The sequence below is a fragment of the Lithobates pipiens genome, unplaced genomic scaffold (genome assembly GCF_037356315.1).
Source record: "Lithobates pipiens isolate NorthernLeopardFrog02 unplaced genomic scaffold, aLitPip1_a1.2 Scaffold_18, whole genome shotgun sequence".
In the NCBI taxonomy this organism is placed as follows: domain Eukaryota; kingdom Metazoa; phylum Chordata; class Amphibia; order Anura; family Ranidae; genus Lithobates; species Lithobates pipiens.
In genome coordinates, this window is record NW_027507758.1 from 40,831,852 (window position 1) to 40,847,767 (window position 15,916).

A 15,916-nucleotide genomic window follows, 5' to 3' on the forward strand; every position below is an offset into this window, starting at 1 on the left:
ATGGATCCTTCTTTGTTTTATGATGAATGAATGGAATGACATCACTTTTTCATCAAGGTCTTTTGGCAACTTCTGTGAAATCTTTGTTCTTTGCCGCAAACATAGGCCAAACCTATTCATGAAGCGGGTACACCATCCTGCTGACGCAACAAATTTTTCAATGCCTGGTGCTTTTAATTTGTCATCTTTAGCCATCTGAAGGGCACGTAAGCGAATTCCCATGCGTGTTACGCAGTAACCATTTTGACGACACTCCATAACCCATTTATGCAATTCAGTCTCTAGAGCCCCATATGAAGTTGTTAAACCACGTTGAGCTTTTTTTGCCTTTGGAATCTTTTCCAAGTCAGCTTTCTTTTTCCGCCATTCCCTCACTTGTTTTTCATCAACACAAAATTCCCTACTTGCAATACTGTTATTGCTTTCTTCTGCTCTTGACACAACCTTAAGTTTGAAACCAGCTTCGAATGACCTGCGTTTTTCTTTTGGTCCAGGATTACCGGTAGAAGTGTTGGGATCCATTTCTAACAGGATAAAAAAAAAAAAAGACTTGTTTGGGTACCTTTTGAGGCCTAATGCAGGCTGATATTACAGAAAGTGATGACATGACTGTTTGCATAGAGCAGCCTGTGTTAGGGCTCATAATATACGGTACCGTACATTCTACCAGTGTCCTGCCTGTGCCCATTAAATATACAGCCTGCCTGTGTCCATTAAATATACCGTCCAGCCTGCCTGTGTCCATTAAATATACCGTCCAGCCTGCCTGTGTCCATTAAATATACCGTCCAGCCTGCCTGTGTCCATTAAATATACCATACAGCCTGCCTGTGTCCATTAAATATACAGTAGCCATTGTAATAATGCTCTGGATAACACATTAGACACATACCGGTATACAGCCTGCCCAATAAATATACAGTAGCCATTGTAATAATGCTCTGGATAACACATTAGACACATACCGGTATACAGCCTGCCCAATAAATATACAGTAGCCATTGTAATAATGCTCTGGATAACACATTAGACACATACCGGTATACAGCCTGCCCAATAAATATACAGTAGCCATTGTAATAATGCTCTGGATAACACATTAGACACATACCGGTATACAGCCTGCCCAATAAATATACAGTAGCCATTGTAATAATGCTCTGGATAACACATTAGACACATACCGGTATACAGCCTGCCCAATAAATATACAGTAGCCATTGTAATAATGCTCTGGATAACACATTAGACACATACCGGTATACAGCCTGCCCAATAAATATACAGTAGCCATTGTAATAATGCTCTGGATAACACATTAGACACATACCGGTATACAGCCTGCCCAATAAATATACAGTAGCCATTGTAATAATGCTCTGGATAACACATTAGACACATTTTTTTTGCGGCGCCTCGCCACGATTTCTTCAGATGTGGTCCACTGCAGTGCAAATCACATGCGGTCTCTGTGCGATGCGAGTTCATCCATACAGATAGTATGGCTGAATTGGCATCGCACGTGGCCCAAACTCACACAGGACCCTTTTTGGTCCGCAGCAGAATCGGATCGCATGGGTGTTCACACCATGCGATCCGATTCCTGTCCGAGTTTGCAGATCGCACTGCGATATGCGAACTGATCTGGGGGTGTCATTAACATTTCATTGACACTCCCAGCAGTTCGCATAGTGCAGTGTGAAGTGCCGCTGGGAGGTATGCGATGCGGGAAAACACTGCGGATTCACGGCGTTCCCGCTGCAGTGTGAACCCAGCCTAAAGTGCAATTATTAAAATTATGTTTAAAAAGGCTGGGTTCACACTGCAGCGATGCGGGAACACCGCAAATCCACGGCGGGTTCCCGCATCGCATACCTCCCAGCGGCACTTCACACTGCCCTATGCGAACTGCTGGGAGTGTCAATGAAATGTTAATGACACCCCCAGATCAGTTCGCATATCGCAGTGCGATCTGCAAACTCGGACAGGAATCGGATCGCATGGTGTGAACACCCATGCGATCCGATTCTGCTGCGGACCAAAAAAAGGGTCCTGTGTGAGTTTGGGCCACGTGCGATGCCAATTCAGCCATACTATCTGTATGGCTGAACTCGCATCGCACAGAGACCGCATGTGATTTGCACTGCAGTGCAGTGCGAATCACATGCGGTTCTCGTAACCTCTGCAGTGTGAACCCAGCCTTTAAGTACCGTACAAAATTGCTTAAGATTTTAAATTTTTTTTTAAAGATTTTAAAAAAACAATTACGGTACAAAAAAATTACAGGATTCTAATCTACAGTATCTACAGTATGACAGTATGACACAGTATGAGACAAAAGCAGGTTTTTTTTTTTTCCATAATTTACCGTATGCCTCGTGAATTCACCTCACTTTACTTCCATACACTGGATTGCCCGGCCCCTGCTCTCTCTGCTTCTTTCTATGGTAGTCCTGTGTAGAGAGAGAGAGAGGGGATTGGGCATATCACTCCGCAGCACACAGTATCCTATGCTAATACTGTGTGGTGTGCGGAGCGCGTGCAGAGATTCCTCCGCGCCCGAAATAAAAGAAAGAGTCCCCCCACTGCAGTAACGATGTGCGGTCTGCGGAGCGGGTGCAGAGGCTGTATTCCTCCGCGCCCGAAACAGAGGAAAGAGTCCCCTCCCCGCTGCAGACATAGAGCACATCGAAGGAAAAAAAAAAACTATAACGAAGGGAATCGAAAGATGAGGGGATTGTGCTGACCGGCAAACTGACAGGCCATTCACCAGCGTCAGCCAGCGACATGGCCCCGCCCCTTTTTCTCCTCCAGCTCGGGCAAATTTTCAGTGACTCGAGTATAAGCCGAGGTGGCTTTTTTCAGCCCAAAAAGTGGACTGAAAAACTCGGCTTATACTCGAGTATATACGGTATATGGTGATCACTGGTGAAAGGGTTAACTAGGGGGCAATCAGGGGGCTTTATGCGGTAGTATATGGGGGTCCCTGGCGCTATAAAAAGCTGCGGCGAACCTAAATACCTACCTAACTAGCGTCACCTGTGACACTAATACAGCGATCAGAAAAACGATCGCTTATTAGGCTGGGTTCACACTGGAGCGATGCGGGAACGCCACGAATGCGCGGCGGGTTCCCGCATCGCATGCCTCCTGGCGGCAGTTCACACTGCCCTATGCGAACTGCTGGGAGTGTCAGTGAAATGTTAATGACACCCCCAGATCAGTTCGCATATCGCAGTGCGATCTGCAAACTTGGATCGCATGGTGTGAACACCCATGCGATCCGATTCTGCTGCGGACCAAAAAAAGGGTCCCGTGCGAGTTTGCGGCGGGTGCGGCGGGTGCGACACGAATTCAGCCATACTATCTGTATAGCTGAACTCGAATCGCACAGAGATCGGATGTGATTTGCACTGCAGTGCGGTGCGAATCACATCCGTTCTCATAAACCGCTGCAATGTGAACCCAGCCTTAGTGACACTGGCGACGGGGGGTGATCACGGGGTTAAACCTTTATTGGGGGGGTTAGGGGGGTACCTTAGAACTAAAGGGGGCTAACCCTAACTGCCCTAACAGTTATTAGTCACAAATGACACCCGCCGGGTGATCAGGGGGTTAAACCTTTATTAGGTAATAAATGGCGGGTGCCCTGAAACTATAAAAAAATAACTAACCAACCAGCGTCACCTGTAACAGTTATATGGTGATCACTGGTGAAAGGGTTAACTAGGGGGCAATCAGGGGGCTTTATGCGGTAGTATATGGGGGTCCCTGGCGCTATAAAAAGCTGCGGCGAACCTAAATACCTACCTGCCTAACTAGCGTCACCTGTGACACTAATACGGCGATCAGAAAAATGATCGCTTATTAGGCTGGGTTCACACTGGAGCGATGCGGAAACGCCGCGAATCCGCGGCGGGTTCCCGCATCGCATGCCTCCCGGCGGCAGTTCACACTGCCCTATGCGAACTGCTGGGAGTGTCAGTGAAATGTTACTGACACCCCCAGATCAGTTCGCATATCGCAGTGCGATCTGCAAACTCGGATCGCATGGTGTGAACACCCATGCGATCCGATTCTGCTGCGGGCCAAAAAAAAGGGTCCCGTGCGAATTTGCGGCGGGTGCGGCGAATGGCTGAACTCGAATCGCACAGAGATCGGATGTGATTTGCACTGCAGTGCGGTGCGAATCACATTCGTTCTCATAAACCGCTGCAATGTGAACCCAGCCTTAGTGACACTGGCGACGGGGGGTGATCACGGGGTTAAACCTTTATTGGGGGGGTTAGGGGGGTACATTAGAACTAAATGGGGCTAACCCTAACTGCCCTAACAGTTATTACAGTCACAAATGACACCAATGCAAAAAAAAAAAAATGACATTGGTGTCACTGTGACTGGGGGGCAGGGGTAATTGGGGGGGGTGATCGGGGGGGTGTGAGTGTGCCTGGCATGTTCTACTGTGTGTGTAGAGTGTTGGTGCAACTCACCGATCCGCTCTCCTCCGTGTCGGAACGAAAAATACCGACACGGAGGAGAGAATACATCACTTCCTCTCCTGTGTTTACATTACAGGAGAGGAAGTGATGTCACGGGGGATTCCTATTCGTCGGGAGCGATCGCGTGGGGGTGGCCATGAATGAATGGCCGCCCCCTCGTCCCGGATCGCTCCCGGACGAAAACCGACCGCCGCAGGCACCGGGCGGGGGCCCGATCGGGCCCCCGACCCGCGGGAGGCAAGGGACGTACATGTACGCCAATATGCCTGCCCGTGCCATGCTGTCGACGTACATCGTCGTGCGGCGGTCGGCAACTGGTTAACCGAATAAAAAAGCAGCACACATCTATGCAACAGTTGGTGGGAGGAAATACACATCTTGATAATTGTTGTCTTGTCAGGTTTTTTTTTTTTTTTTTTTTTTTTTTTACCTCCATTTCCTCCTCAGTATCAGAAGGTTCTGTGCAAACAGCCAGTGCCAGCCTCTTGTCCTTTTCGGTTTTCAGTGCATCATCTGCCATTTTCATTGCTTTAGTTATTTCAGGCCTGGTACTGAAAAACATGCCCCTTTTTGGGCTTCTGCGGCAGAGGAACCTAAAAAGTACAAATAAATATGACATTTAAAAAAAGAAAATGATCCACATATACACACACAAAGATTTTTAACTAAACTAACTTTGGAAAGGCTTGGCATGGTTTTTACAGTCTGCTCTCAGTCATCTGGCAATAAGTAAACTGTTTATGTGCAAAGATATCGATTTAGGTCACCTCCTGAATGGCATGAGGTGGTGGTGGGGGGGGGGGGGGGGGCGGGGGGTATTGCACATACAGCTACGGCGATTCACGCAGCAGTGCCAACCTGCCGCCGTAGAACGACAGCAGCTGGTCGGCAAGCAGCTAACCTGTTGCCAGCGTAACTAATGTGCGACGGCAAAAGGGTGGGCTTCAACTCCCACACAGGCACCTTTGGGCTGCCAAGGTTTTTGAGAACGCACGCACTGAGTGATGTGTCAATGACCAGGGTGGCTTTGATTTAAATCTCCTCGATTTAACCACTTCGGCCACGGAAGATTTGGCTACTCAATGATCAGCCCATTTGAGATATGGCACTGCATTGCTTTAAGTGACAATCGCCCAGTTGTGACAAGCTGTACCCAAACAAAAATTGATGTCCTTTTTTCTCCCCACAAAAAAAAAAAAAAAACCCAACGCAATATTTTGTATACAACAAAAGGGAGGAAAGAAATGGGACTTGAGGCAAGTCACTGAATGCATACCTTATTCGATTCATTTATAAAATAATTATTAACAAATCATATTATAGAGGGTGTCAATCTGAAATACAGGACACAAAATAATGTAATACATTTGCATAAATATGTAATAGTTATACAGAGCAAGATAAGACGTAAGCATTATAGTTACGAGAGAACACTCATCCATTCATAAAAGTTCAATGAACATAATCTATTTTTCATGGTGAGCCAAAATTGTCTAAGCATCAGTTCGATGCAACTCATGGCTCATGCCAATCATCAGGAGTAAAATGCTCTGAAATTAAATCAGCGATATCTACAAGTATAGAATATCCTTTAACCACTTGGAATCCGCGCTATTGCCAAATGACGGCATTAGCGCGGACCTACTTTTCCGGGACTACGTCTATTGACGTCGTCCCGTGTACGAGCGGCCTGCGCGCCCCCTGAGGGGCGCGCGCGGCGCGCTCTGTGATCGGGGAATCCATGAGACTCGCCTGATCACCGATCCGTGAAAGGGGTCGATCCCGACCCCTTATCACGTGATCAGCTGTCAGCCAATGACAGCTGATCATGTGATAGAACGGAGCCGGTAATCGGCTATTATTCCTCCTCGCGCTGACAGCGCGAGGAGAAAAAAAAAAAAGCCGATCACCGGCGGCCGTGATCGGGACATCAGTCCCGATCACGGCCTACAATACAAGCGACCACCTGCCCCCTGCCAGTGCCCACCTGCCCCCTGCAGTGCCATCCTGAATGAAAGTAAGTGCCCCCGTCAGTGCCACCCAGCAGTGCCCATAGTGCCCACAGTGCCACCCACAGTGCCCACAATCTGCCTCAAAGGTGCTGCACCCCAGTGCCGCCCATCAGTGCCCAGCAGTGCCACCCATCAGTGCCCAGCAGTCCCATCTATCAGTGGTACCCATCAGTGCCCATCCGTGCCACTTATCCGTGCCACCCATCCGTGCCATCTTATCTGTGCCGATCGGTAACCGCCTTATCTGTGCCTATTAGTGCCGCCTTATCTGTGCCTATTAGTGCCCACCAATGCAGCCCATCAGTGCCCACCAATGCAGCCCATCAGTGCCCACCAATGCAGCCCATCAGTGACCACCAATGCAGCCCATCAGTGACCACCAATGCAGCCCATCAGTGACCACCAATGCAGCCCATCAGTGCCGCCTAATCAGCGCACTTCAATGAAGGAGAAAAATGACCCATTTGCAAAATTTTATAACAAACTATTAAAACATGATTTTTTTTTTTTTTGCATCTTTTTTTGTTTGTTTAGCAAAAAATAAAACTCCGAGCTGTAACTAAATACCACCAAAAGAAAGCTCTATTTGTGGGAAAAAAATGATAAAAATTTCATTTGGGTACAGTGTTGTATGACCGCGCAATTGTCATTCAAAGTACATCAGCGCTGAAAGCTGAAAATTGGTCTGGGACTGAGGGGGGTTTAAGTGCCCAGTAAGCAAGTGGTTAAAAACGGAGAACAATCTCTCAAAATAAAAAAAAAGGTGTGTAACTTACAGTACGGCCAAATGGTGACGGCGTAACACCCAACCTTAAATCCAGGGGAAGAAGAGGGACAAGGATGATCATCTCCCCCCCGGGGCTGAGGTGAGGTGTCCCACCTCACCTCAGACCAGACAACAGCCAGGAGAAGACCAGGTGAATTACTTCAACACATTCATTTCACATGGTTTCATTTTCCTTCCCTTGCAGAGCAGTGTGGACTGTTAAATATACACCAGATTCACATGGACGTGACATGGTCACCACCTGGCTGTTGTCTCTGGTCTGGATGGGACTCCTCACCTCAGGCCCGGGGGAGATGATCATCCTTGTCCCTCTTCTTCCCTTGGATTTAAAGGGTGGGCGTCACCATTTGGCCGTACTGTAAAGCCCCATACACACTATCAGTTTAATTGATTTTTCATTGTGAGCCAAAATTGTCTAAGCATCAGTTCGATGTAATTCGACGCATGTTTCATGGCTCATATCCCTAGGATATAGGTGTGACTTAAGCCCCATACACACTATCGTTTTTTCTGCTGAGTTTTTCCTTCAGATTTACCAAAACCATATAATATGAGGTCAAACATTAGAAGTTTCAATTTGTATTGAATCAGGCAGGCCCTTCCACTACATGGTTTTGGTAAACCTGAAGGAAAAACTCAGCAGAAAAACCCATAGTGTGTATGGGGCTTAAGTCACACCTATATCCTAGGGCAGTGATGGCGAACCTTGGCACCCCAGATGTTTTGGAACTACATTTCCTATGATGCTCAACTACACTGCAGAGTGCAAGAGCATCATGGGAAATGTAGTTCCAAAACATCTGGGGTGCCAAGGTTCGCCATCACTGTCCTAGGGGATATCCTATACTTACACTGATTTAATTTCAGAGCATTTTACTGCATGAGCCATGAAACATGCGTCGAATTACATCGAACTGATGCTTAGACAATTTTGGCTCACAATGAAAAATCAATTATGTTCATTGAACTTTTATGAATGGATGAGTGTCCTTTTTTAACTATAGTGCTTATTAAGTTTTATATTGCTCTGTATAACTATTACATTATATTGTGTCCTGTATTTCAGATTGACACCCTCTATAAATGTGATTTAATAATTTTATAAACGAATTGAATAAAGGTATGCATTCAGTGACTTGCCTCATACAAAGTCCCATTTCTTTCCTCCTTTTGTTGTATACATATCAGGGATGGAGGCTTGTCATTGTTACAATTAGACCCCTTTCACACCGAGGGCGTTTTGAAGGCTCTATAGTGTTAGAAATAGCGCCTGCAATGCGCCCTCAAACTGCTGCACCATTGTCTCCAGTGTGAAAGCCCGAGGGCTTTCACACTGGAGCGGTGCGCTGGCAGGACGTTCAGAAAAGTCCTGCCAGCAGCTTCTTTGGAGCGGTGCGTTTACCGCTCCTCCACCACTGCTCCCCATTGAAATCAATGGGGCAGAGCTGTATTACTGCTGGCAGAATCCCGCTATTGCGGGCGGGTTTAACCCTTTCTTGCCCGCTAGCGGGGGCGGCCGAAATGCGCTGCAAATCCGACAGTAAGACGCAGCTAAAAATAGCGGCGTTTTACCGCCGATGCTATGAGCACGGCAGTGTGAAAACCCTCTTAGGTTGAAGGCGAGGGAGGTGGCAGCAGCAGTTGACTGGATGCCCGCTAACAGGCGCTGCCATGATGGATCTGAAATGACAGGTGCCCTTTAAAAATTGAAGGACTCCTTCTTGCAGGTAGTTAGAATCTTTAACTTCATTTTTACTGCTTGCCCTTCCGCCTCACACTTACAGCCTAGTACAGATGCATTTCTCTTCAAACAATCACAGTCTGTCGTGTACATAGATTTTCAAAACAATGGGATAAAATAATATTCCTCAACTTTGTTTCATCTCGTGATTACTTTGAAATATGTGAATGCATCAATGCAGTGCGTGTTCTCTCAGTTAGGATTCATTGAATGAGTTTACCAAAAATGTAACATTTTGCAGAATATACAGCCTCATGCTACAAAACTAAGCTCCATTTCATGCTAAATAGAAAACTCTTTAGATTTTTACTCCAAAAGCATCCATTTTTATTATATATATCAATATAGAGAGATATATATAATAATATATATATGCATAGCTAGAGAACTAACATGGATTTTTGCGGTACCAGAGAGGGGTTTTATACACAAGTTAAGAATACATTTTAACAAAAATTTACACGTAGAAAACACGAAAAAAAACATCTATAATAGTTACAAAAAATATCAGATGGTTGACACGTTTCACTTAACCACTTAAGGACCGCCTCATGTAAATACACGTCGTTTTTTTGAAGAGGGATATCTCGGTAACAGCAGATACTGCTGCCACAAGCGAGATAACCCTCTTTACAGGAGGCGGTCCTGTGTACGATAACGGTGGTCTCTGCGGTGGGTTCACCGCAAGATCACCGTTATCGGTGGCGGGAGGTGCCACCCCCCTTCTGCAGAGCCGTCGGGTCCTTTCTTCTGCTGGGTATAGAGACGAGAGAGGCTAAGATGGCCCCCACCCATCTCTATACCATAGGAGGGCGGAAGCGACGTCAAAACGTCACTTCCGCCCACGCCTATTAAAAAGGTATAGTCCGAATATGAGATCTGAGGACTTTTTGACCCCAGATGTCATATTTAAGAGGACCTGTCATGTTTATTACAAGGGATGTTTACATTCCTTGTAATAGGAATAAAAGTGATCCATGTATTTTTTTTTTTTTTTTAAGTGTAAAAATAAAATCAAGTAAAATAAATAAGAAAAAAAAAATAAAATAAATTTAACCCCCCCCCATCCCGACGAGCTCGCACACAGAAGCGAACGCATATGAAAACGGCAGTCAAACCACACATATGAGGTATTGCCCCGATCGGTAGAGCGAGATCAATAATACTGCAACTTGTAGAATTTTTTAAATATCGCTTATGGAGATTTTTGAGGGTAAAAGTTTGACGCCATTCCATGAGCGGCGCAATTTTGAAGCATGACATGTCTGGTATCAATTTACTCGGCTTAACATTATCTTTCTCAAAAAAAAAAAAAAAAAAAACTTGGGCTAATTTTACTGGTGTCTTTTTTAATTCAAAAAGGTGAATTTTTTCTCAAAAAAGTACGCTCGTAAGACCACTGAGAAAATACGGTGTAAAAAAAAGCTGTTGCAATGACCACCATTTTATTCTCTAGGGCGGTGTGTGTGTGTGTGTGTGTGTGTGTGTGTGTGTGTGTGTGTGTGTGTGTGTGTGTGTGTGTGTGTGTGTGTATTTATATTATGTTTGGGGGCTCTAAGTAATTTTCTAGCAAAAAAAAAAAAAAAAAAAAAAAAAAAAAAAAGTTTTAAACCTGTAAATGCCAAATCTGAAAAAAGAGGCCCGGTCCTTAAGTGGTTAATAACTTCTTCAGAATCGGTTAAGTGAATATCGTCGACCATCTCTGATATTTTCAGTAACTATTGTATTGAACCTTACAATGAGTCGGATGTTTTTATTGTGTGTTTTCTATGTGTAAATTTTGTTACAATAAATGTATTCTTTATTAACTTGTGTATAAAATCCCTCTCTGGTACCACAATAATCCATCATGTTGGCCCTCTATGCAAAGTTGGATGAGGTACCCTCATAGCCGTAATGTTCTTTAATCTATATTTTATCCACCCTGTCAATGACACATCTAGATCCCAACAATCAGTAGCTGGCAGGACCAGCTCCCCATCAAATGACCACTATGCAAGCCAGTCACATTGGTCATATGATTGTGGATCCTCCCCACCCCCTGGGCGCTCAGAACTTTTCAAAGTGACACTGAAATGCTGGATAGGGATTAACATGCTCTTCTCACACCACTGTCCTCTGGTCTGCTCATTGACCAAGTCCAGCATAACTGGTTTACACATAAAAAAAAGTGTTTATAAATAAAACTTCAACATTTAAAGAGCTTACTTACCTGAATAATTCTTCACATATTTTATGCCTATCCATCCTCTAGTTGGTGGGTCATCAAAGAACTGCACGTGAACATGAAGAGACTTGCCCTTTCCTCTGAAATGTGTGTCTTCGTTGGGGTGGTTGTAAACTAATGACGGCCACCAGGGGTGACCTGGCATCTTGGCCCAAACAAGGTCACCAGGTGAGAAATCGCAAACACTGCAGACAGAAAAATACATTTCTTATATTAATAATATCCCAGGAAGTGTCCAACGTTTTATAGCAGAACTCCAAGCATAGAAGAGAGAGAGAACATAAGCTAAATACAGTTAGCTAATCACTAAGGTGGTTGTAAACCCTTACATATACCCAGTGAAGGGACAATCCTTATGCAATATACACAGATTAAACAAATCTCCTATATAAAAGTTGTACCTGTGTATCTGCGGTCTCCTCTTCAGGCAAAGTCCTGAATTTACTAAGCTTGTCTATATTAAAAAAAAAAAAAAAAAAAAAAAAGGGGGGGGGGGTGGGGGCAGAGCTGAAGTAACATTCTGCAGAGCTCCTGAAAGCTGATTGGAGGGAAGGTACACCCCCCCCCCCTTCACACAGCAACAGAGCTGAGGTTGTCAGTCAGCTGGAGCTCCCTCCTGTATCACCATTTTTCTCTTGGTGTCAGGAAATCTTGTCAGAAGCGATTCATGCTAAAAGAAGCAGCAGACAAAAAAGTAACACTTAGTGCTCTTAACTGAGACAAGTACACACTATAGAGGGATATGTTTTGTTCATATTTCATGTCTGAGGTTTACAACCACTTTAAACTAGTTGCATTAACCACTTAAGCCCCGGACCATTTTGCTGACCAAAGACCAGAGCACTTTTTGAGATTCGGCACTGTGTCACTTTAACGGACAATTGCACGCTCATGCGACATGGTTCCCAAACAAAAATGGATGTCTTCCCCCCCCCCCAACAAATAGCTTTCTTTTGGTGGTATTTGATCATCCACGCGGTTTTTATCTTTTGCGCTATAAACAAAAGAGCGACAATTTTGAAAAAAAAATAAAAAAAATTTACACTTTGCTATAATAAATATCCCCCAAAAATATATTTAAAAAGATTTGATAAAAATGCCATAAAACTATCCCCTATTTTGTAAACGCTATAACTTTTGCACAGGGCATTGCATCCATGTAATCTGTCAGCGGACACAGCCGTCAACTGATCAGTGCACCGGCCCGCTGCCAGTGTCATGTGATCGATGTGACCAATCACAGCAGATCACGTCAATTGTAAACAATGGATGACTTTCTTTCATGCCATCCATTGTATACAACTGTGCTGTTAGCTGCGATTGGTCAGTGATCACATGGTAGAGGCCAATCACAACAAATCTGAATGAATCAATTTCATTCAGTAAATTAGTACTACAGATCCCCCTTTGCCCATTTGCATGCTTTCCATCCCCCTCACATGGCTGTGGAAGGTATTACAGATCTACCTCCCTTTCTCATATTGTTGCTCCACATCCCCCCCACGTCGGTGAATAGTCTGTCGGACTTTCAGCCGAGAATCCCCCGTGCGCATTGTGAGGGGAATATCTCCTAAACCTGTTCTGTTTAGGAGATTTATTTTTACCTACAGGTAAGCCTTATTATAGGCTTTCCTGTAGGTAAAAGTTGTAAAAAGGATTATACAACCGCTTTCAGTGCCACAGCCCCCCCCCCCCCCCCCCCCACATGGCAGTAAACGGTACTGGAGATCCCTTCCTCTCCCTTATTTCTGCTTCACACCCCCCTCACGTGGCAGTAGATGGTACTACAGATCCCTCCTTCCCCACACCTCCCTCATGTGGCAATGAATGATACTACAGATCCTCTCCAATATTTCTTCTCCACACCCCCCTCACATGGCAATGAATAGTATTACAGGTCCCCCTCCCTTTCTCATTGTTGCTCCACAACCCCTCGCCTGGCAGTAGATGGTATTACAGTACAAATCACTCATTTCTGCTCCACACCCCCTCACCTGGCGGTGAATGGTACTACAGGTCCCTCATATTTCTTCCCTCCGTGTTTCGGGGCCCCTGCTGACTCCTTCGGAGGGGAGTTCTTCTCCCCTGGCTGCAGCTGAACACCGACAGGGGTTCAAACCCTCCCCTAAATCGATAAACTGTATATATGGTGAATGGTGTTGCGCTCCACTAATAGTACAGATAAATAGATAAATATGGGTATAACTGTCAATATACAATGTGATATAGAATATAATTCAATCCATAGTGCATATAGTGTAAAAACTCTAAAATATAGTGGTAAAAAAAAAAAAAAAAAAACTGAAAATAACCAAACAATGAATAGTAGTGATATGGATTGAGAACTTTTCTTCTTTTATAGAGAAATAGACACTTTTACTATTAATTACTCCTTGCACCTTATTGGACATTGAACTATTCATTGTTTGGTTATTTTCAGATTTTTTTACACTATATACACTATGGATTGAAAAAAAAAAAAAAAAAAAAAAAATTTATATATATATTTTTTTTTTTTCAATCCATAGTGCACATAGTGTAAAAAATCTGAAAATAACCAAACAATGAATAGTTCAATGTCCAATAAGGTGCAACGGAGTAATAGTGAAAGTGTCTATTTCTATATAAAAGAAGAAAAGTTCTTAATATTCCCATATTTATCTATTTTATTTATCTGTACTATTAGTGGAGCGCAACACCATTAACCATATATACAGATGTAAAATATGGCAACCTCTGAGGTTCATGCTTTCAGAAAATATATCATATTTGGCTATTATAAGTAATTTTTCTAGCTAAAAAACATGTTTATTGTAGCAAGTGTGCGAGACATGTCAAAACCATATCTATTTTTAGATTGTCAGTTAGAAAATGTCAGTTAGAAGAAAAAAAAAAGAAAGTGGTCTTGCGACATGCCCATTGGTCAACCCACCTGATGATGTCATAGCGGGCCAGTCCCCGATATAAAAGGAGCTCTGGCAGGAGCTGGGCTCACTTGCAGAATTTCTCTTCTTGGGAAAGGACGTGAGCTCTGTTGCTCTGAGACACGTTGCTGATTATTTTATAACTGGCGCGTTTTCATAGTGATAGAAGTGCGATTAAGTCAGGGGATCTTTTGTTTATCAACTTAGGAGACCCGAATATGCAATCAAACATGGTTGCAGACTTACCAGCAGAAAACCAGCCCCCCGCACAGCCCAAAGCCCCTCGTAGAGGAGTGCGTAAGGGTATCAGGCGGGGGTTTAGGGCAGTTCTTAACACCATCTGCCCCTGTATTCACCTAAAACCCCGACAGAGACACAGAGAAGGTATGTAGGATTTCAATTATAATGTAGGAAACTGGAGGGAATTCTATACTGGATATATTTTTATTATTCAAATATAATCTCAGCTCACTCCTTCAGATGGCAGTTGGCCAGCAGGAGTATGGATTAGGTGTGGGAGGAATGACCACATCTCATTGTCTGCCCAATATGGAGAACACACAACAGACCCATCACAATTTTGAATTGTAAAAGCAAAGTGCATATTATATATATATTTTTTTCCCATGCGATGGTATTACAGTGCAGGTCCCTCATTTCTGATCCACACCCCCCCTCACCTGGCGGTGAATGGTACTACAGGTCCCTCTCATATTTCCGCTACATACATACACACCCCCCGCCCCCCGCTCGGTACCTGGGGTGCTGGCCCGGGGGTCTTCCCTCCATGTTTCGGGGCCCCGCTGACTCCTTCGGAGGGGAGTTGTTCTTCTTCCCCCCCAGGGAGGGTAGGTCGGCCTCGGTGGGTGAGGAGGACGGGCCGCTCTTGGTCCGGCTCCTGGACAGAGTAGGGGACTTGGCGAAGAAGCTGAACCGAGTGCTCTGCTTGGCCATGGCAACGGCTCCCCTCAGCTCCGGGCTGCCTCACACAGATGGCGGGAAAACTCCGATACGAGGGAGGAACGTCACCGACGGATGCGTGACTAGTGTGATCAGCCAATCACAGGATGGAAGGGGGGCGGAGCGCGGCATGCTGGGGGAGCACGGGGCGGGTCAGGGTGGTTGCTATGGTGGCGGTGTAGTGTCACAGTTTGATGCCTATCACAGGATGGTGCGGAAGTGACGTTGTTGCGTACTGCGCATGCGCGATGCGCTCCAAACGCTCGCGCCGTGCGTTCCAACATAGTTTCGGCAATACAGTTCAGCGAAACCATCACATAATGTTACGGAAGTGATGTTACACACAACACAAACACGGGCCACGTTGTTGCGTACTGCGCATGCGCGATGCGTTCCAAACACTTGCGCCGTGCGTTCCAACATAGTTTCGGCAATACAGTTCAGCGAAACCATCACATAATGTTACGGAAGTGAAGTTACACACAACACAAACACTGGGCCGTTCGTTACAACACTAATACTTCCCTTGTTACCTAGTAGGTTTTGCATTGCTGGGACTTGTAGTGCCTATCCTGAGCTACATGCTTCAATGTTCAGTGTCCTCATCCCTATCCCCATGCTTCAATGTTCAGTGTCCATCCTTATCCCCGTGCTTCAATGTTCAGTGTCCTCATCCTTATCCCCGAGCTTCAATGTTCAGTGTCCATCCTTATCCCCGTGCTTCAATGTTCAGTGTCCTCATCCCTATCCGCGAGCTTCAATGTTC

The 15,916-nt window shown here is 45.0% G+C and overlaps 1 protein-coding gene across 2 annotated transcripts in view; it reads right to left on the minus strand.

Annotated features, from left to right (window-relative positions):
• LOC143987088 (uncharacterized) overlaps nt 1-15,319 on the minus strand; it is a 43,964-nt gene extending 28,645 nt beyond the window's left edge. The window contains exons 1-3 of one of the 2 annotated variants that reach the window (XM_077485614.1): nt 14,948-15,302; nt 11,252-11,451; nt 4,930-5,092 (exon numbers count right to left, since the gene is read on the minus strand). In XM_077485614.1, coding sequence (XP_077341740.1) covers nt 4,930-5,092; nt 11,252-11,286 — 198 coding nt within the window. In that variant the 5' untranslated portion in view covers nt 11,287-11,451; nt 14,948-15,302. Of the gene's footprint in view, nt 1-4,929; nt 5,093-11,251; nt 11,452-14,947 lie in introns of both variants that reach the window. The other variant, XM_077485613.1, reaches the window with a different exon arrangement.
• Between the last annotated feature and the right edge of the window lie 597 nt (nt 15,320-15,916).